Below are 15,851 nucleotides of genomic sequence, written 5' to 3' on the forward strand. Positions count from 1 at the left end.
CTTTTAAAAAGCAAGTCAAAGCTTCTGGATTTGGTAAGTAGATTGGCAGGTGTGTGTTTCTGTTCACATTGGTACAACAACATGAGATTTCTTTATGACATTTAAAGATGCACAAAGCTATCCAGAGGTAATCCTGTAGAAAATAACTATTAGATAAATAATGAAGTCAGATGTGTACATATTGTATTAGATCGGATGAAGGCTGTCGCTGAAAGGTGAAGCCTTTATTTGAAAATTGAAACACTTTTCTAAAAATCTGCCTCATTTGTAGTGGTATGAAATGGTCATACATTTTCAAAGAGTTTATTGGTGGCAAGATGCGCTTGTTTTAGGAATGCAAAAGCTGTTGTAAACACCCCGAAATCTATCCAGTCTGCCCTGGAATGTGACTTTATCACGGATCACAATGATTTCCTTTCAGGTACCTAAACGGAGCGGTGGGACACATGCCTCTGTCCGTTGGTAAGGGGGTGACTTAACTACAAAATGGGTCTTCTGCCTTCGTGGGCATTCCAGCTCTACTTGGCTTTTCCCCTTGCAGTCCCTTGAGAAGCCCTATTGCTTCTGTTAATTGCTGGAGATTTGAAGCGGTTTACTGTATGGGTGCTTCTAGGGTGGGGGCGAGCTTGTTTTTGTGTGACTAGTGGGTGCCTTGTGGTATTAACCCCAGTGTTGCTCCTGGGCTCAGTCCCGGGACTGGGATGTGTCTTTTGCAAGGACCTCTGTTTGCAGATCTTTGGATTCTCAAGCGTTGGAGGGCAATGAGGCTAGAGGAAGTCATGGTTTTTGAGGACTCATTGAGGTGTGGTAGCCCCAGCCCCCCCCCCCCTTCAGACTTTCTTGTCCTTAATCCTTTTGTCTAATTCCTCAACTGTGGAGATCACTGAGGTTTGTGGTTGGCTGTACTGGCAAAGGAGCCTGTGCAGGTTGAGCTCTTGTGATCTAGGCATCCTCACCTGTGTGCACCGAGCGGTGCTGATGACCGGCTTGGGGTGAGTTCGCTGGGCTGTCGTGGGCCCCCAGCGACGCGGCGACTTCCCTGGATACCCGCGTGCCTGCTGTCCCGACACGCCAGTCGGGAGTGCATGTCTGCGATGCCGAGCCTCCTGAACACGGGAGAGGCTGCGGCCGGCTCCGTCTGCTCTTCCTCACCCGCGGTCCCGGGGCTTGTAGCCTTGAGCCGGGATACGAAACTACTCTGGACTTGCCAAGTGTGAGAAAGTAATTGAAAACCGGAAACCAAATAAAAAAAAACAAAAACAAAAAGCTTGCATATTGTGGGCCCTACCTTTAGAGCGAGCAGGAAAACTCTAGGCTGGGGTGTCTCTGGGTTAGAGGGATGTGTGTCGGGGCTGCAGTGCAGTAGTTAAGCGTCTCTTTGGATGTTGTTGGACTGGGTTGTACAGGATGAACACTGCGTTTTGGTCCAGGAGGTAAACCTTTGCCACTCAGAAACCTGATTCTTGGTCAGTCGCGTTTTAAGTGTGGTGCTTTTCCCCCCATGGTAAAGGCAGTTTCTGTGGTTATATATAATTTCATTTAAATCTGTCCTTTCATTGAGTAATTTCCCTTTCTTGCACTGACTTGTTTTATACAGTTCTTACTAAGCAGCTGGCATTACGTGATAGTTGTACCTCATTTTCCAAAGAAAGAAAACTTGTGACCAGATGGATGATTTTGAGGCCACATAGTCAAACCCTCACACTTTCTTCACAACGGAAATTGATTTTATAGACATGCTAGTACATTAACATTCCATTTCCCTTCCAGAAGTCCTTATTGTTTGCTCATTTCTTATTTATTCTTGGCATAATCTTAACTGTTGTGTCTACAGAAATCCTGTAGTGCAGATATGACTGTACCCAAGTTAAAGACATCTGCTACCTATATGCGAAAGTGTTTTGTTTTTGCAGGCTAACGAATACATGGGCTACACTTGGAGGAAATGAAAATCTTAGCTGGGTGATTTAGAAATGAGTCATGAGTTCTGTTTTTAGAGCTATTGAGACTTTCAAAGTGAAGTATTTGAAAAAATTAGTTTGTCATGAGGTGGTAAAATCATAGTTAGAGCAGAGGGGGTACAGTTTTACATCTGCCAGAACGAACCACATCACACGGAGAAGGGGGTTAAGTATTTCTGAACCATCAAATTAGAGACCGTAATGCAGGATTTCTACATCTTCCCCCAACCCCCCCCTTCTGTTTTGCAGCGACATCTGTTTTTTTTTTAAGCTTTCTTGATCCGTTTGGTCTTTCCTCGGATGTTCCGGGTTCAAGCGTCGGGTTGCGGGATTGCCGGATTAAGTCCCATTCGGGAAAGCTTGGAAAGCTGCGACTTCCTCAAGCGAGAGTCGCGGCAGGCAGGCAGGCAGGCAGGAGAGAGAGAGAGGCCGTGGCCGCCGTGTCCGGCCGCAGGTCTCCTCCCGGCCCTGCGGCTGGTGCTGGCCGGAGGGCCCTGTGGGAACGCGCACCTCTGTCTTGCAGCGCCGACATTCTTGGCCTTCAGCCCGGAGCGTCGGGCTCCGCTCGCCTCCCTCCGGTTTCTCCTTCTCCCCCCCTCCCTCTGCGTCTCTCTTCTGGCCGAGGCGCGCAGGAGCACGGACCCGTGCCTGGTGGCTGGAGATGGAAAGGGCTCTTCCTGAGCAGCCGTCTGCCCCCCCCCCCCCGCTCACGTTCGCCCCTCTGCATTTCCTGCCCTGCTCCTCTGCTCTTCTTGCCTTCTGCCTCCTCCCCCCCCCCCGGCGAGCGGGTCGCGTCTGGGCTCCTGCGTTGTGCCGTCAGCCCGGACTTACTGTGTTTTTAAATAGTTTTGGGGGCAAACTTTCTTCTTTTTTTTCCACTCCAGCGGCTGGGGGACGGCTGACCTCCAAAAAACAAACAAACAAACAAACAAACAAACAACGTATGTTCCCCCGGCTCACGTTGAAGTATCGCTGCCAAGTGAGCTGATGGCGTCTTAAGACCCGTTTTGTTAAGACCCCTCGTGGGTCATCTGGCACTTACAGGTCTACTGTAGCTGTGTGCTGCTGTAGCCTTCATGTTATTCAGCTGAGCCCTGTTGAGTAATACTGGATAATAAAAACCAGGAGACCTCCGTGCCCTTGAGTGCTCGCTGGCCTTGTTTTGATTGGACGCTGCAGAAGCTCAAGATCTGGCTGCCGTTATCTTGCCACAAATAAAGAAATGGAACATTTTTCCATTATTTGCAACTTTTCTTTTCACTCCCTTCGGAAAGAGCTTTCTGCCGCGCAGCTAAAGGCAGAGAGAAATTCCCTGCCGCATCCCCCCACCCCCACCCCATTCCAGGCTGTCCAGTTCTTACTTAAATCCCAAAGGTCTTTTTAATCTTCACCGTTCGTATGTAACGGTTGCCTGTGCCTGCACTCCGGACCTGGAAGACCTGCGCGGGAGGCAGAGCCCGTGCCGAGTCTTTCATCATTAGAAAGAACAGTCATGATAGAAGAGATGTGAAAGAAGATAATCGCCCAGTACCTTGAGAAAAAACAAACGCATCTGCAACCGCAAGCACGTAACCACACAGTGTAATGGAAAGAAATTGAGCCTAGCAGTAAATAATCTTTCCTTTGTGTTTGCTCTGTGTTCTCCTCACATCATGAAGAAGTGCTGCTTTATAACAGGGCAGATGATCAGTGTGAGTTCCCTAGTGTCTTATGGCATAAACGTTCGAGAAGCAGTTAACTTACGTGTCAAAACTAGGGCCGTCTGAAATGTTTGTCCTCACCTGTATAAATATTTTTTCCTTCTGGAAGCCACCTCTTACACGGAAGGAACAAGTTTTGTTGCCGCAGGAACCTTTTCATCCACACTCCAGACAGAGATGGACCCGGCCTTTGAACTTACCATTGGGTCTGTGAGAAACGAATGAGACCAGTTTCTTTCACTGCTCTTAACGAGCAAGTGATGCTGTTCCAGTTGGCTTATACAGTGCCACTTAATGAACCCCAGCAACCAGTTTTTCTAACAAGTTTGTTTTCATTCTCCCTCTTTAAACATAGTCCCTTTAATGCCAGCCTGTACCTCACTCTATTGGTTTCTTGGTTACATGGTAGCAAAAGTAATGAAAAATGACAATTTTTGACAAGAAGGAAATATTCTTTTATGTCAGTGTTTAGTGAAAGTTGTCAATTAAAAAATCGAAAACATATTGTTGTTGTGTGTTATCTTGATTTGCGGTCGACTGCGAGCACCGTGTCTGCTCCTGGCTGGCTCTTGTGTGAAAGAATTCCACCAGGAGGGAAAGTTTTCATTCAGATTCGGGTTTGTGGGTGCAGTTTCAGCAATGTCAGACAGAACCGCTGAGTGCTGAGGAGAAGGGTGATGAGCCTGTTGTCAAGAAGCGACCAGAGCTGTCTGCTCATTCTGCAGAGCACTGTGCAGGATTCCTGGTGGTGTCATTCTTTAGGCCCTGCTTAGATGATGGATGAAGTTTTGAATTGGTCCTCTGTGTGCAGATAAATTTCTGTAATTTATCTTCTGAGCAGTGTGATGATCTCTTCAGTGTAATCACTGAGATTCTCATTCGCCCATTCCATTACAAAGCAAGAAAATGAGAGCAGAGGAGCCAATCCTGCAGTTTAATATCAGTTTCTTTGATGATGAGACGTACTATAGCACTTCACTTTGCATTGCGTTTATTAGCTGTACCACATGGTACTTGCCGGTAGATATTTTATCTAAATTCAAAAGTCATTTTGTTATCTTTGATATTTCCTTCTGCTAAGTGGGTGTAGCATTTTCACTCGGAATACTATTTTTGGATCCTTTTTACTGGCTGAAGGAAAATTGTGGCGATAGCATTGCACCTAAATATTTGGAATGCCGATTGTACGTTAGAGACTGCATAGACTTTTTTATGAATCTGCACATACTGTTATTGAAGTGTTAATTCAGTAGATGTCGAATTTTTGAAAACTCTTAGAACAGAAGCAAAGGAAACCGTTTTATTTGTGCACACTGACTGGAAAATGTTAGCTTGCACAGAGTTAAAGAAATTCAAGATTTTTGAATGCATGGGGGGGCCTTTTACATAACACATGGGTGCAATTTATTCAGCCCTGAAGCCTGGCCTTCAGTGGAATGCGTCCAGACAGACTTGCTGTAAATGCCTGGAAGAGGCAGGGTTCTATTCCAGGGTCACATGAACGTTTGGGGGGAGCAGGACTGTGGCTTCGCTGTGAGGAGACTGTGAATAACTGGCAGGGCGACTGGGCTCCCAGCAGCACGTCGACAGCCCGGATACCTCGTCCCGGAGCCCGGAGGACACTAGCATGCTGAACGAGCCGTCCGTCACCCTGAGTGACGTCTCCCCCGACAAACGGGACTCGGCGCCACGCCTGGCTCGACGCCCCCCCCAGTCTAGTTTCCGAATGCAGGCTCTCGTTGTCACGATTATCCTTCTGCGTCCCGTGTGGCTGTGTCAGCTGGTCCTATTGTCTGTGGGGGGCGAGGGGGTGTGGCTCGGCCGGGAGAGGGGGGTGTTTCATGGGGATAGTGGAGCCTCCTCAGACAGCAGGGGACGAGCACAATGAGCCCCATTGTGCTTGGCAGGCATGGGGCTCACTTCATAGGCCAGCTCAAACAATAGAGCGCTTTTCCTGCAGTGGGGTGTTGAACACCAGGCCACTGGGGGTGAGGGGGGGGGCTGAGGTGTGCGGACAGGTTTACTGAACAGGAAAGCTGGAAAGCTCTCTGGCAAACAGAGCACAGGGTGATGAGTGATCAAAATATCAGTCATTCATTGAGTTTGCGGTCTCTTTCTTTTCAGCTGGGTTTTAAGACGAAAGGAAAATGAGTTTTTCCCCTTCTGTGGGAAGAAATTGCATTTTAAATTCATTTGGATCCGTACACTTTAATTGGGTTGTTTGCTGTGTTTCTAGCCAGGGTTGGTCTGTTAAGTTTTCAGTGATACTCTGGGATTAGAGAAACATTCTTCCCTAAACTCAGAAATCTAGTCCCAGAGTTCCCACACCTGCCAGAATCACAACGGGTCCCAATCCTACTGGTAGAGGGAGGAGGGAACTCAGTTGAACTGGCAGCCCAGTATGTGATCTCCTGTCACAGCCTGAGGAACAGTGAGTCTGTCTCCCAATAATGCTCCTTCTGTCTACAGTATATGTAAATATTTTATAATATGTCATTGTTGTAAATGTCTATAATATGTCTGTAGATTTTATATTAATTTTATTTTTTGTTTTGTTTCATGTGAATTTCATTATTTTATTTGCTTTGGCAACACTGATTGTACCCATCGGTCATGCTAATAAAGCACCTTGAATTGAAATGACTGAAACTGAAACAGTGACACCCTAACTGAGCAGCTGGTTGGGTGTCATGAAAGCCTTTGAAATACTTTGCTGAAAGTAACCCCTCTTTATTTTCTCTCAGTAAGCGGAATACCTCACAAAAGAGGTCAGAGATATTAACTGTTGATATGAAGCCTGAACTTGCATGCTGAGCCACTTCAAGAAGACTCCCTTCATCTCTCTTTCTGCTTTGCTGTGTAGAACTGACCACTGATTGTTCCTCCACAGCCAACGCGTCCTGACACAGCTCCCCACTCACACCTCCACACACGTAATGCTGGGTCTCTCCACTTAACATCTTTCTTTTCTTAAAAAAAAGAAACGCAGGCTTACACTCTTCAGCTAGCTGGGCTTTTGTGTCTGTCAGTTCTTTTTTTCTTCTCCTGGTTTAATTGTGAAATTATTTCTGCCGCCGATCAGGTTTTCAGCAGAAGAAGTGCCTTTTTTTCTTGAGGAGAGAAGTGCTGTGGACAGCTTCTTTGATTTCTGATTTTTAATGGGATGTAGTATGCCTAACTGTGTTCTTTGTGGCTCTGGAGAAATTGATGGATGGAAAGATGTTGCTGCTCTCTACGCTGTACTCCAGTCCAGTCTTGAATGCCTTGGGATCGGAGTGGCAGTGAAAATGTGCAATGCCGTTAAGTGCTGTAGGTCATGTAGGGGATGTCGAGCATTATAGTCTGTTTTACAGTTGGGATGTGTTGATTGGAGCTGTGGTTGGCACTAAGGATCCCATGCTGCATACTGTAGGTTATTGTTCTCTAGGAATGTGCCCTGTATTTCTGAACATCCAATATAGGATCATTTTGAAAATGTACATTTTCCCGATGGCAATTGTGAGTAGAGTGCCTGCATTTAATCAGTGTTTGCCAATTCTTGTGGTCTAGAGCTTTCAGGGTAGGATACTGTACTTCTCCCAGTCCTCTTGCTTTGCTGCAGTCGGTTACTGAGGTATTGATTTATTGGAAAGAAGAGGTGAACTAATGGATTCATTTCATGGATTCATTCAGCTTTAACTGTTGGTATTTAGTGAGCTACTGACCGAGCCATGTGGTCTCCTGAGTATATTTAAACAATTTGAATATCTTAAGGAGGTGCAGGAAATTTGACAATTGGAAGACTCTGGGTTTTAGAGGCTGTTTTCTCTTGTTCTGCGCTCCAGGAATTGAGTCCTAAATCCAGTCCCGCACTTTGCTAATCTCTGCCTGCTGTAGGCCTCTGTGGGACTCGGGGAAAATCTTGGTGTCTTGGAGAGCTGGGTCATATAAAGTGTTACTGAACTCAGGTGGTGACCTCCCTGTAAATATCTGCATTGTGCTTACCTGAGGGTAAGATTAATAATAAAATTGTGGATATAATTTGAACTTGCATTTCTCTAGTGATACTTCCGTTTTAGGGATGGGTTATAGTCGCTTATAAACTATAAAGAAATTAATGGGTATGCTAGCAGAGACTATTATTATAAATAGTTTTATATTGCACTTTCTTTTTTAATTGTTGTGTGTAATCTTAACCCCAGGCAAGGGAGAAACTGTTAAGAGCATAATTGTTTATGGATTTTTTTAATGGATTCTTAAACCAAAGGGGTCGCGTTTCCCAGTATGCTTGGAGCTCTCTGAGGTGTAGCCAATGAAACATCGGCGCATAGCTGTGATGATGCGGAGGTAGTGAAGCAGTCTCGTGTTGTTAGCCTTCCTGCAGTGTCTGTTTTCCTTCAAGTGAGGATCATGTGCTGCAGTGATTGCTAACTGGCCCAGGGAACACCTGCTAGCGTGTCGTGGACCGGGTGAAGTCCCTGCTGGGATTTGATCTTGCGCACTCAGGGGCTCGAAGCGCCCACCACTTCACCCCTAGACAGCGGGTAATTGTGCTGCTCTGACAGCCAGGCTCCTCCGCCACAGGAAACGTGTGTGCTCCCTCTGCCCCTCCCTGCCAGGATTGACACTGTCTAGATTTCAGAGGGGGTTGACGTTACTCTTTCAGCTGGCTATAAGCTGCGCCGCGGTCGCACCTTCCTCATGTCCAGCCGCTCTGTAGTGTCCAGAAATGGCCCTCCACCCACCACGGGGAAATCGGAGATACCCGTCATCGCTAGAAACCTAGTCCTCAGTGCCCCGGGTTCTGTTAATGTGAACGTGATCGTGTTCCAGCAGCGTTTGGTAAAACGGAGCTGGGGAATGTCTTTCTATATTGAGGAAGCTGTTACATCTTCTTGGCAATGTTGAAAAGAGAGCTGCCCTTTTATTGGCTTTCACATTTCCTCGGCCCTGCTCTTTTATTGAAGGGCTTGAGGTGAGCAATGGATGTCTGGCAGCAGACTGAGATGGAAGGGAGTTTGCAGGTGTTATATCTGCTAAGCTTGACCCCCCCCCCCATAGTCTCTGACCTCTCGGCTAACAAAACCTGTCTGCTTCGCTTGCAGCCGAGAGAAGAAGCAGGAGACACAAGACGAGAACCATTTGATGGAAGAAAAGAAAAAGAAAAGGCAAGAAGAAAAGAAAAAGAGGGACGCTGCTCAGAAAAAGGTGGGTTCATTTCTTTTTGCCCCGCTTGCGTGTACCTGACCTTGCGCAAGAACCTCAGGTGTTTTTGACGCGATGCAGGCCTGCTTGTTTCAGGTTGTTAACAGGACAGGAACCCCCTGTAAATAGGGCTCTGCGGGGCCCGAGTGGGTATTTGTTCTGTTAATTAACTGTGGCTTTTAAAACACTTCCACTCCGCTGAAATGCTTGGCTCTGTGTGTTTGCACCGCACACACATCCGCTCGGCTTGTGGCTGCCCTGCTCTGATGTTGTTGAGAAGCTCCCTTCTCCTAATGGAGTGGCAGAGAGTCGTAGTGTTGTCCAGGGGAGGTTATTGCAGGCTGATTAGCTTAGAGCCCTGGAATTATTAAATGAGTGACTGGCCTTCCACACTTCTGGGCTTGTGTATCTAATTATTCTCGGATTAGTGGGTAAGTGGTGTAATGTGCCACTATCTCCATTTACCTTTCTTTTAGAGTTTAAAGTGAGAATGAGTTACACCAGCTGAACTATTTGATCTCAAGCCTGGTTTTAATTTGGTTGGTCTGGATTTATGATTCAGTAAATTACCATCTGTAAAGCTCGCAGTTTTATGCATCCCATTGTGAACAGCAAAAATGTGTTGCAAAAGCCATTTATTATTTGTACTCAAAATACTTTGAGAGTACACTCCATATTTAAAAAAACAAACTGAAGCATTTATCTATTTTGTAATTTATTATGCTTTTTTTAGTATGCAGCTTCAACTAATAAAACTCTGGGAGTTCCAGAGTAGTGGATAATTGCTGGATTATGAAATTTCTCTAGTACTACAAAATAAAGTTAGCCAGGATATTTCTAAGATGACTGTATCCCATTTACAGTCATTGCTGTAACAGTGAATAGGTTAATGTTTCAGAGATAGCATGCATGTTCCCTCCCTGAATACTCTTACATACATAACATATGAATAACATTTACCGATTGAATTCCTAACAAGCTAAAACAATATCATAGTAATCAAATTGTAATATCAATTCTAAACTGATGGCTGTACACACTGTTAATATTACAAGGCCCAGAATGCCACCCAGAGTTGGTTTTGAACTGTAGTTTAGTGCTGCTGTATGAATTCTTAGGCAATTGTCATTCTGAATGTGAGACATTCACAGGCATCTAGCTTTTCATTGTTGAGGTAAGTGATAATGGTGATCCGCTCTTTAGCGACATGGTTTGATCTATTAAAACAGTCAGAGGATCTTGTGCCTTTCAGGTCTGTGTAGAGTATCATACAGTTAGGGGTGACAGCGTTTTTTCTTAGTGTTTGGTCCTGTGTGTTGTTTGTGTCACCTTGCCTTGTTGCTATTGAACGTGTTCCAAAGGATAACTTGAACATTATAATGTTTTCAATAATAAATTTAACCGTTTCAGCTGTTCATTTCATTTCTGTTTTTTCCTTTCAGGCTGCTGAACAGAAAACCAAAGGTGAGTGCTGAAAATGCCCGTACATGATTTTATCCGTGGTTTCCCATATTAAATGTCAATTAAAAAAATAGAGGTAAAATAGACATCCCATTTATTGATTCCTCTCCTTGTAAAGACGTTCAGTATGGTAAGTAACGGTGTCTTTCTGTTTTTTGTCTAGGGACAATTCTGTATTGCGGTGTAGATTGATGCGACGCTTATTTGATTATTAATATTGGAACTGATTTGATTAGCATATGCTTTGATTCAGTGTAAACAAGCTGATTTGAATTGGGCTCAGCACAGTTCCAGTCTGGTTTTTGTTGTGGCTGGCCGGATGACGAGAAGGCCTGGCTGCGTTTTGGAATGGCTCCCGCTCCAAAACAAGCCTCTTTACCTCCTGCTAATGTGGACTGTCTAGCCGTGTATGACATCACTTCCTGCCGGGAGTATGACATCACTTCCTGCCAGCTGTCTCTATTGCCCTGTGTGCCCCTCCGGCAAGGGCCTCTCACAGAAGCAGAGGACTGATCTGTGGCATTGCCTCATTTCTTTTTCCATTGTACTTTAACTTTGCTCAGCTGGTATGGTCCTCCATTCTAGGTCCAAACACAGGTTAGCTATTACTGGTGTAATGTTTTGTAAAGCTTTCTGACCGCATCCATTGAGGTGGGTTTTTAAAACTGTGGTGGAATCAGCTTTGAAAAGCTGAGTTGTGCCGGGGTTGTGAGTCCTGGTGACTGCATGACCTGGTGATTTTGTTTGGCCTGCTTTGTCACTGTTTGAAGGAACGATGTTTTTAATCAAGTGGAAGGCGTTTTTCCGAGCAAGGCACATGAGTTTTGAAAGCACCTGAGTAAATACTTGTCTGCTTGTCATGTGTTCTAATCTCACGTTAAGGTGGGGGAGGCAGTGTGATGGCGGCACTGCGCAGACAGCAGCCGGGTAGAGAAGTAAAGCTTTTAATGGGAGAGTTTTCCGTTGGAGATCTGTTAATCTCCTCCAGAAGGGAACTGGGTAGGTCTTTACTGGTGCTGTCAGGAAAGCAGATGGGGTCTGGGTTTACGTCTTGTCAAAGCCCAGCTGATGTAAATCTCATTAGAGCATCTGCTGATGGCACTCCAGTGGTCATTTCTCCGTTTGGGTTCCTGTGTCTCGGCAGTCAGTGGTCAGGAAAAGAAACGAGATACTTAAGATTGAAGCTGGCAAATAGCAGCTTTTCAGCCTAGAGGTGGTCCAGCTCTTCAGTGCATGGCAGGTTCAGCTGGGACATTGTGCTGAAGTGCTCTCAGGTCCTTAGTCGTGATGAGAAAGCACTCACGTAAATAGAAGTTGTTGTGAAGTAGCAGTGGATAAAGCTAAGACCCTCCTTCAGCAGAAGTGAAGTCCCTCCCTTTCTCTTTGTGCGATGTCATTTCTGAACATGGAGGCATTTTAATAAAAGGTCCAGAATATCAGTCTCTTCCCACCCTCAGTCACTGCAGGACAGTGTTTATGGATATTTTTACTTACGTTTCTTTGTAGATTTAATCGCGTAATCAGAGTGTTGTGGACTTCAGTACTGTAAATCAGCTGCAGTTTGTAAACTTTCATCGGTAGAAGAATTCAGACTAGAATAATGTTGGTATCTCTTGATTTCATCCATCTGAAATATCTGGCTTCCATATGTTATTTTTCATTGTTTGTTAGTTCATATTTTCTTAGTTTTGCGTTCACTGGAATTCCGGTTTTGGGAATATTCTGGTTTTCTGAAGGGAAAAGTCCTGGAGAGAGTGTGCTGTCTTGGCTCGGGGGGGGAACGGAGTTTAAGACAGCACTCCAGGCTTGAGACTGCTGCTCTGAGGAGGCCCTTAGCAGGGAGAGACAGGGGAGGAGGTGGAGAGACATAACTGTGAAGGAAGAAGAAGGTTAGTGATGAAAATGAACCCGGGACCAGGAGTCCAGGGAAGTGTTGAATCGAACCAGGCAAGATAGGGGAGAGAGGGAGGAGAGAAAGAGACCCGAGGAGGAGGAGGAGGAGAAAAAGAGAGGGGTGCAAGAGCATGCTGGAGAGGATGCCTAGGCTTCCAGTCTGATTAAATGCACTGTTGACTGCGGCAGTGTGTACTGTAGCTCGGGGGGCCTCTGAAGACTCTTCAGAGTACCGACAAAACAAACTCCCGATGGCGTCATTCCCAGCTGCCCCCCGAGTGCCTCACGCGCAGGCACACACCATGAAGTAGTGCCCAGAGCAGCTAGAACGAGGAGGAAAGACAAATTGCTTGTCGAAGCACGCATTCTCCTCTCCTGGCGCGGCCGAGCGCTGTCCGCTGTGCGTCTCCGTGCAGATGCGGAGCAGCTGCTGTGCCGTTAACCCTGTGCGGGCCGAGCCGAGCTGCGGCCTGGCTTCCTGCGCGCCGCGGGCCGCCGTGTCCGGCCGCGGCGCCACGTCGCGCTACTACGGCGCAGCTTGAGATCGCGCCTGGCTTGCTGAGCGGCCTGTTTACTGGAATCAAAAGGACAGTCAACCTTTTGCCAAAGTAGCTGAAGTCCACAGTCGGCTCTCATGCCGCAGCAGAGCTGTTCAGTGGCTGCGAAATGTGCTGTCCTGCTGGGGCGACTGTGTTGCTCTCTCAGTGGCCAAAAGCGGGACGTGTGAATCTGCGCTGAAGTGTTTACTCTGACTCACAGTGACCTTGTATAGAGGCAGTAAACCGTTTTTTTTAAAGGCTTCAGTCTTGCATTTACCCCATGCCACTCCCACCCCTGCCTGTCTCATTTCCATTTTTGAACCTTGCGTTCCAACCCACAGCTTCGGCTTTATATGTTACTGTTCATTTAGGGGAGAGTCTCAGAGCAATTATCTTTGGCCTGTACAGCACCCGGGAATGTATTTCCTGGGGTTTGTGTTTTTGCACTAGGGTCAGGATGGCCACAGCCTGTTGGAAATGTGATTCTGGCGCTCCGGAGCGAGGCCGTCTCCTCGTGTTCCTGTGCCCTTTGTTTTCCTCCTGGCTGCAACACCTCTCGGCATTTCAATTTGATTGCAGTAATCGATCTCGCCTCCCCGAGTATTTATATGTATGAAAATGAGATAGACTCGGGTGCTGTTGAATTAACTCCTGTGCCCCCGATTTGCATGCGCTGAAGCGGCCTTGGGTCCAGCCAGCTGCTTTCCACATTACAGGGCCGCGACATACAGCAATTTCCAGACGGCTGTGTGAAGAAGGAACTCGTTTGCCAGCTGAGAGCTGGAGCATCCATTAACTTGGGGCAAGGGGTCTGGGATCTATCAGTTGGGAATTCTGGAGAGAGGGAGAGTCAGCTTACTCAAAAACAGTGCCGTGGCGGCGATCTCCTTGGAATGCAGCGGAGAAAACATAGGCGTGGCGATGTTAAACCGACTCCCTCGGAAGACGCTGACTGCAGTGAGCCTCTGGCTCTGGAGAATGAAGCGCCAGTTCCTGTACTGGTCAACTGGAGCACAGTGCTGTTCGTGGATCCACAGGGGTCTCCGTGTGTTAGCCGTGCTCTGTCTTTACACTACTTAAGAAGCGAGAATAAAGGTTCTCTTGTACGGAGGCAACTTCCCTTGAAGTTAGACCACAAACTGAGGAAGGGTCCACAGCCAAAACATTGTCATCTTTCTTGTTACCCTGCAGTGTGAAATTGACCCCTACTTGCGCCTTTGCATCTTGCATGCTGATGCTGCGGCATAATGTCAACTCTTGACCACAAATTGTAGACTTGTGTTCATGCAACATTCTCTGTAAGGCCTTCTTATGCACTGTTTGGAAGTACATTGTGAGATTGGCTGATTCAGCTCTGCCATGGGTATAGGTTGCAAAGAAATAGAATTTAAAAAACCAACCAAAATGAAAACAGATACCCTTCTATGGGAATGGAAGCTGACATGTTCAAGGATTCAAGGATGCTAAAATGTGGTTTCTGCCTTTCTAATGTATATTGGTGACTTTAAAAAAGACATTTCTCAGTCATGCTCTTTTAGGGAATAAAGGAGGAAATTTGTTTAAACGTTTTATGCCCTTTTCCCTTTTGCACTTGGTTTTACCCTGACAACATGGTTTAGCATACGTAAAGTGCAACATGTTTACATAGTGTCATGACAGATAACAGGATTGTCCCATAGTAAGCACATTGTAATTTCATATTGGCTTAATTAGCAATTTCACATTCAATTAATTACATCAACACTTTGTCGGATTTCATGAATTGCAATCTAATTAAAATTCAATTTACTTTGCTAAGTTCTTAATAACATTTATAAATTCACTATAAATTAATATTGTATAAAGGGTGAGTTATGTGTTGCAAATTGATTAGCGAGAGCAGTAATTATGCTCTTTTTTTAAGTGTTGAAATTGCATGCACTGATTGGTAAGAAGGGTCCCAAATTTTAATTTTCCTTATTGCTTCTGGTATTGTTACAGCTTTGCTCATGAGAGTCATTACCTCCTTAAGCTATAGCTAACCTGTTCTAGAAAGAACAAAATCACTTTGCATTCTTTTTGAATGCATTATGTGTAAAGGTTTAAAAGCTTTTACATAAAAAAAAAGATTGAGCCAGCGACTGCAAGGAGAGGATAATTTGCATTTGATGCATTAAGTAAATCTTTTCTTGTTTTGCTTTGAGAAATGAGGAAATATGTGATAAGCTTGCAGCACATGAAGATAATTAATTGGCATTAATCGATACCCAGAGTCTCTGAGACCCACGTGTTTTCCTGGCACAGGTTGGCACAAGAGATGAGTGCTTCATTGATGGATTAAGGTTGCCTGGGACCTAGGACCAGTGTTTTTAGCCTCCTGGGTGCGAGCTGCCTCTCGCAGTCTTTTCTCTTGAGTGGCTTGCTAATGTATTGGTCACCTTGTGTGATCTGCCTGCACAGTGGTGTTGCAGAATGACTACAGGAAGATGCGTGGCCTCCATGGAATGTCAGCACCAACTGGAGGCACTGAGTATCTTTGATTTTCTCTTATGGTATGAGAACCCTTTTGGTGTAAAACAGGGAACCCCGATTCCTCAAGGGCCTGTATATATTACAGATACTTGTTAATCAGCAATTAGGATCTGTCTTTTCCTGATAAATAGCCTAATTAAGTACTTAAAATCCCAGTGAAGACATTTTGGCCCTAGAAGACTGGTGGAGCCCACTGTGCCGTGCTAGATAAGATATATCTGGGAAAACCTGTTCATTTTCAAGGATGCTTAAATGTGGCTGAATCAACCCCTCACTTCAGTACACAGGGGCAGCACCATCCTCCTATTCCTGCTCCCGGCCTTTGGATGCAGTGAACGTCGCAGAGCCCAGCCGGGCAGGAATGTTTGACATCGACAGATATCTCTTGAAACGGGGTCTCACGAGAGAGCCTTAACTGGGGGAAAAGATCTGCTGCAGTTTCACACGAGCTGCCAATTCATGTCCTTTTGTATTCCGGTGATGCTGGTAAAATGTCATCAAAGGTCTGAACCTGTCACTGCATGTTTGTCTAACCTGTGTGCTGGTGAGTTTGCTGAGAAAGTGCCGTTTGTGTTACATCGCCTGTGTGGCAGGTGCTGTCA

The 15,851-nt window shown here is 45.8% G+C and overlaps 1 protein-coding gene across 10 annotated transcripts in view; it reads left to right on the forward strand.

Moving 5' to 3' along the window:
- The window catches only part of tnrc6c1 (trinucleotide repeat containing adaptor 6C1), a 69,348-nt gene that overhangs the window by 9,141 nt on the left and 44,356 nt on the right, over positions 1-15,851 (forward strand). For 5 of the 10 annotated variants that reach the window (XM_015356198.2, XM_015356192.2, XM_015356200.2 and 2 more), the window contains exons 2-3: positions 8,746-8,848; positions 10,288-10,309. In XM_015356198.2, coding sequence (XP_015211684.2) covers positions 8,786-8,848; positions 10,288-10,309 — 85 coding nt within the window. In that variant the 5' untranslated portion in view covers positions 8,746-8,785. Of the gene's footprint in view, positions 1-195; positions 463-8,742; positions 8,849-10,287; positions 10,310-15,851 lie in introns of those variants that run through there. The other 5 variants (XM_015356196.2, XM_069194598.1, XM_069194596.1 and 2 more) reach the window with 5 other exon arrangements.

Source organism: Lepisosteus oculatus, chromosome 9 (assembly GCF_040954835.1).
Source record: "Lepisosteus oculatus isolate fLepOcu1 chromosome 9, fLepOcu1.hap2, whole genome shotgun sequence".
NCBI classification, from domain to species: Eukaryota; Metazoa; Chordata; class Actinopteri; order Semionotiformes; family Lepisosteidae; genus Lepisosteus; species Lepisosteus oculatus.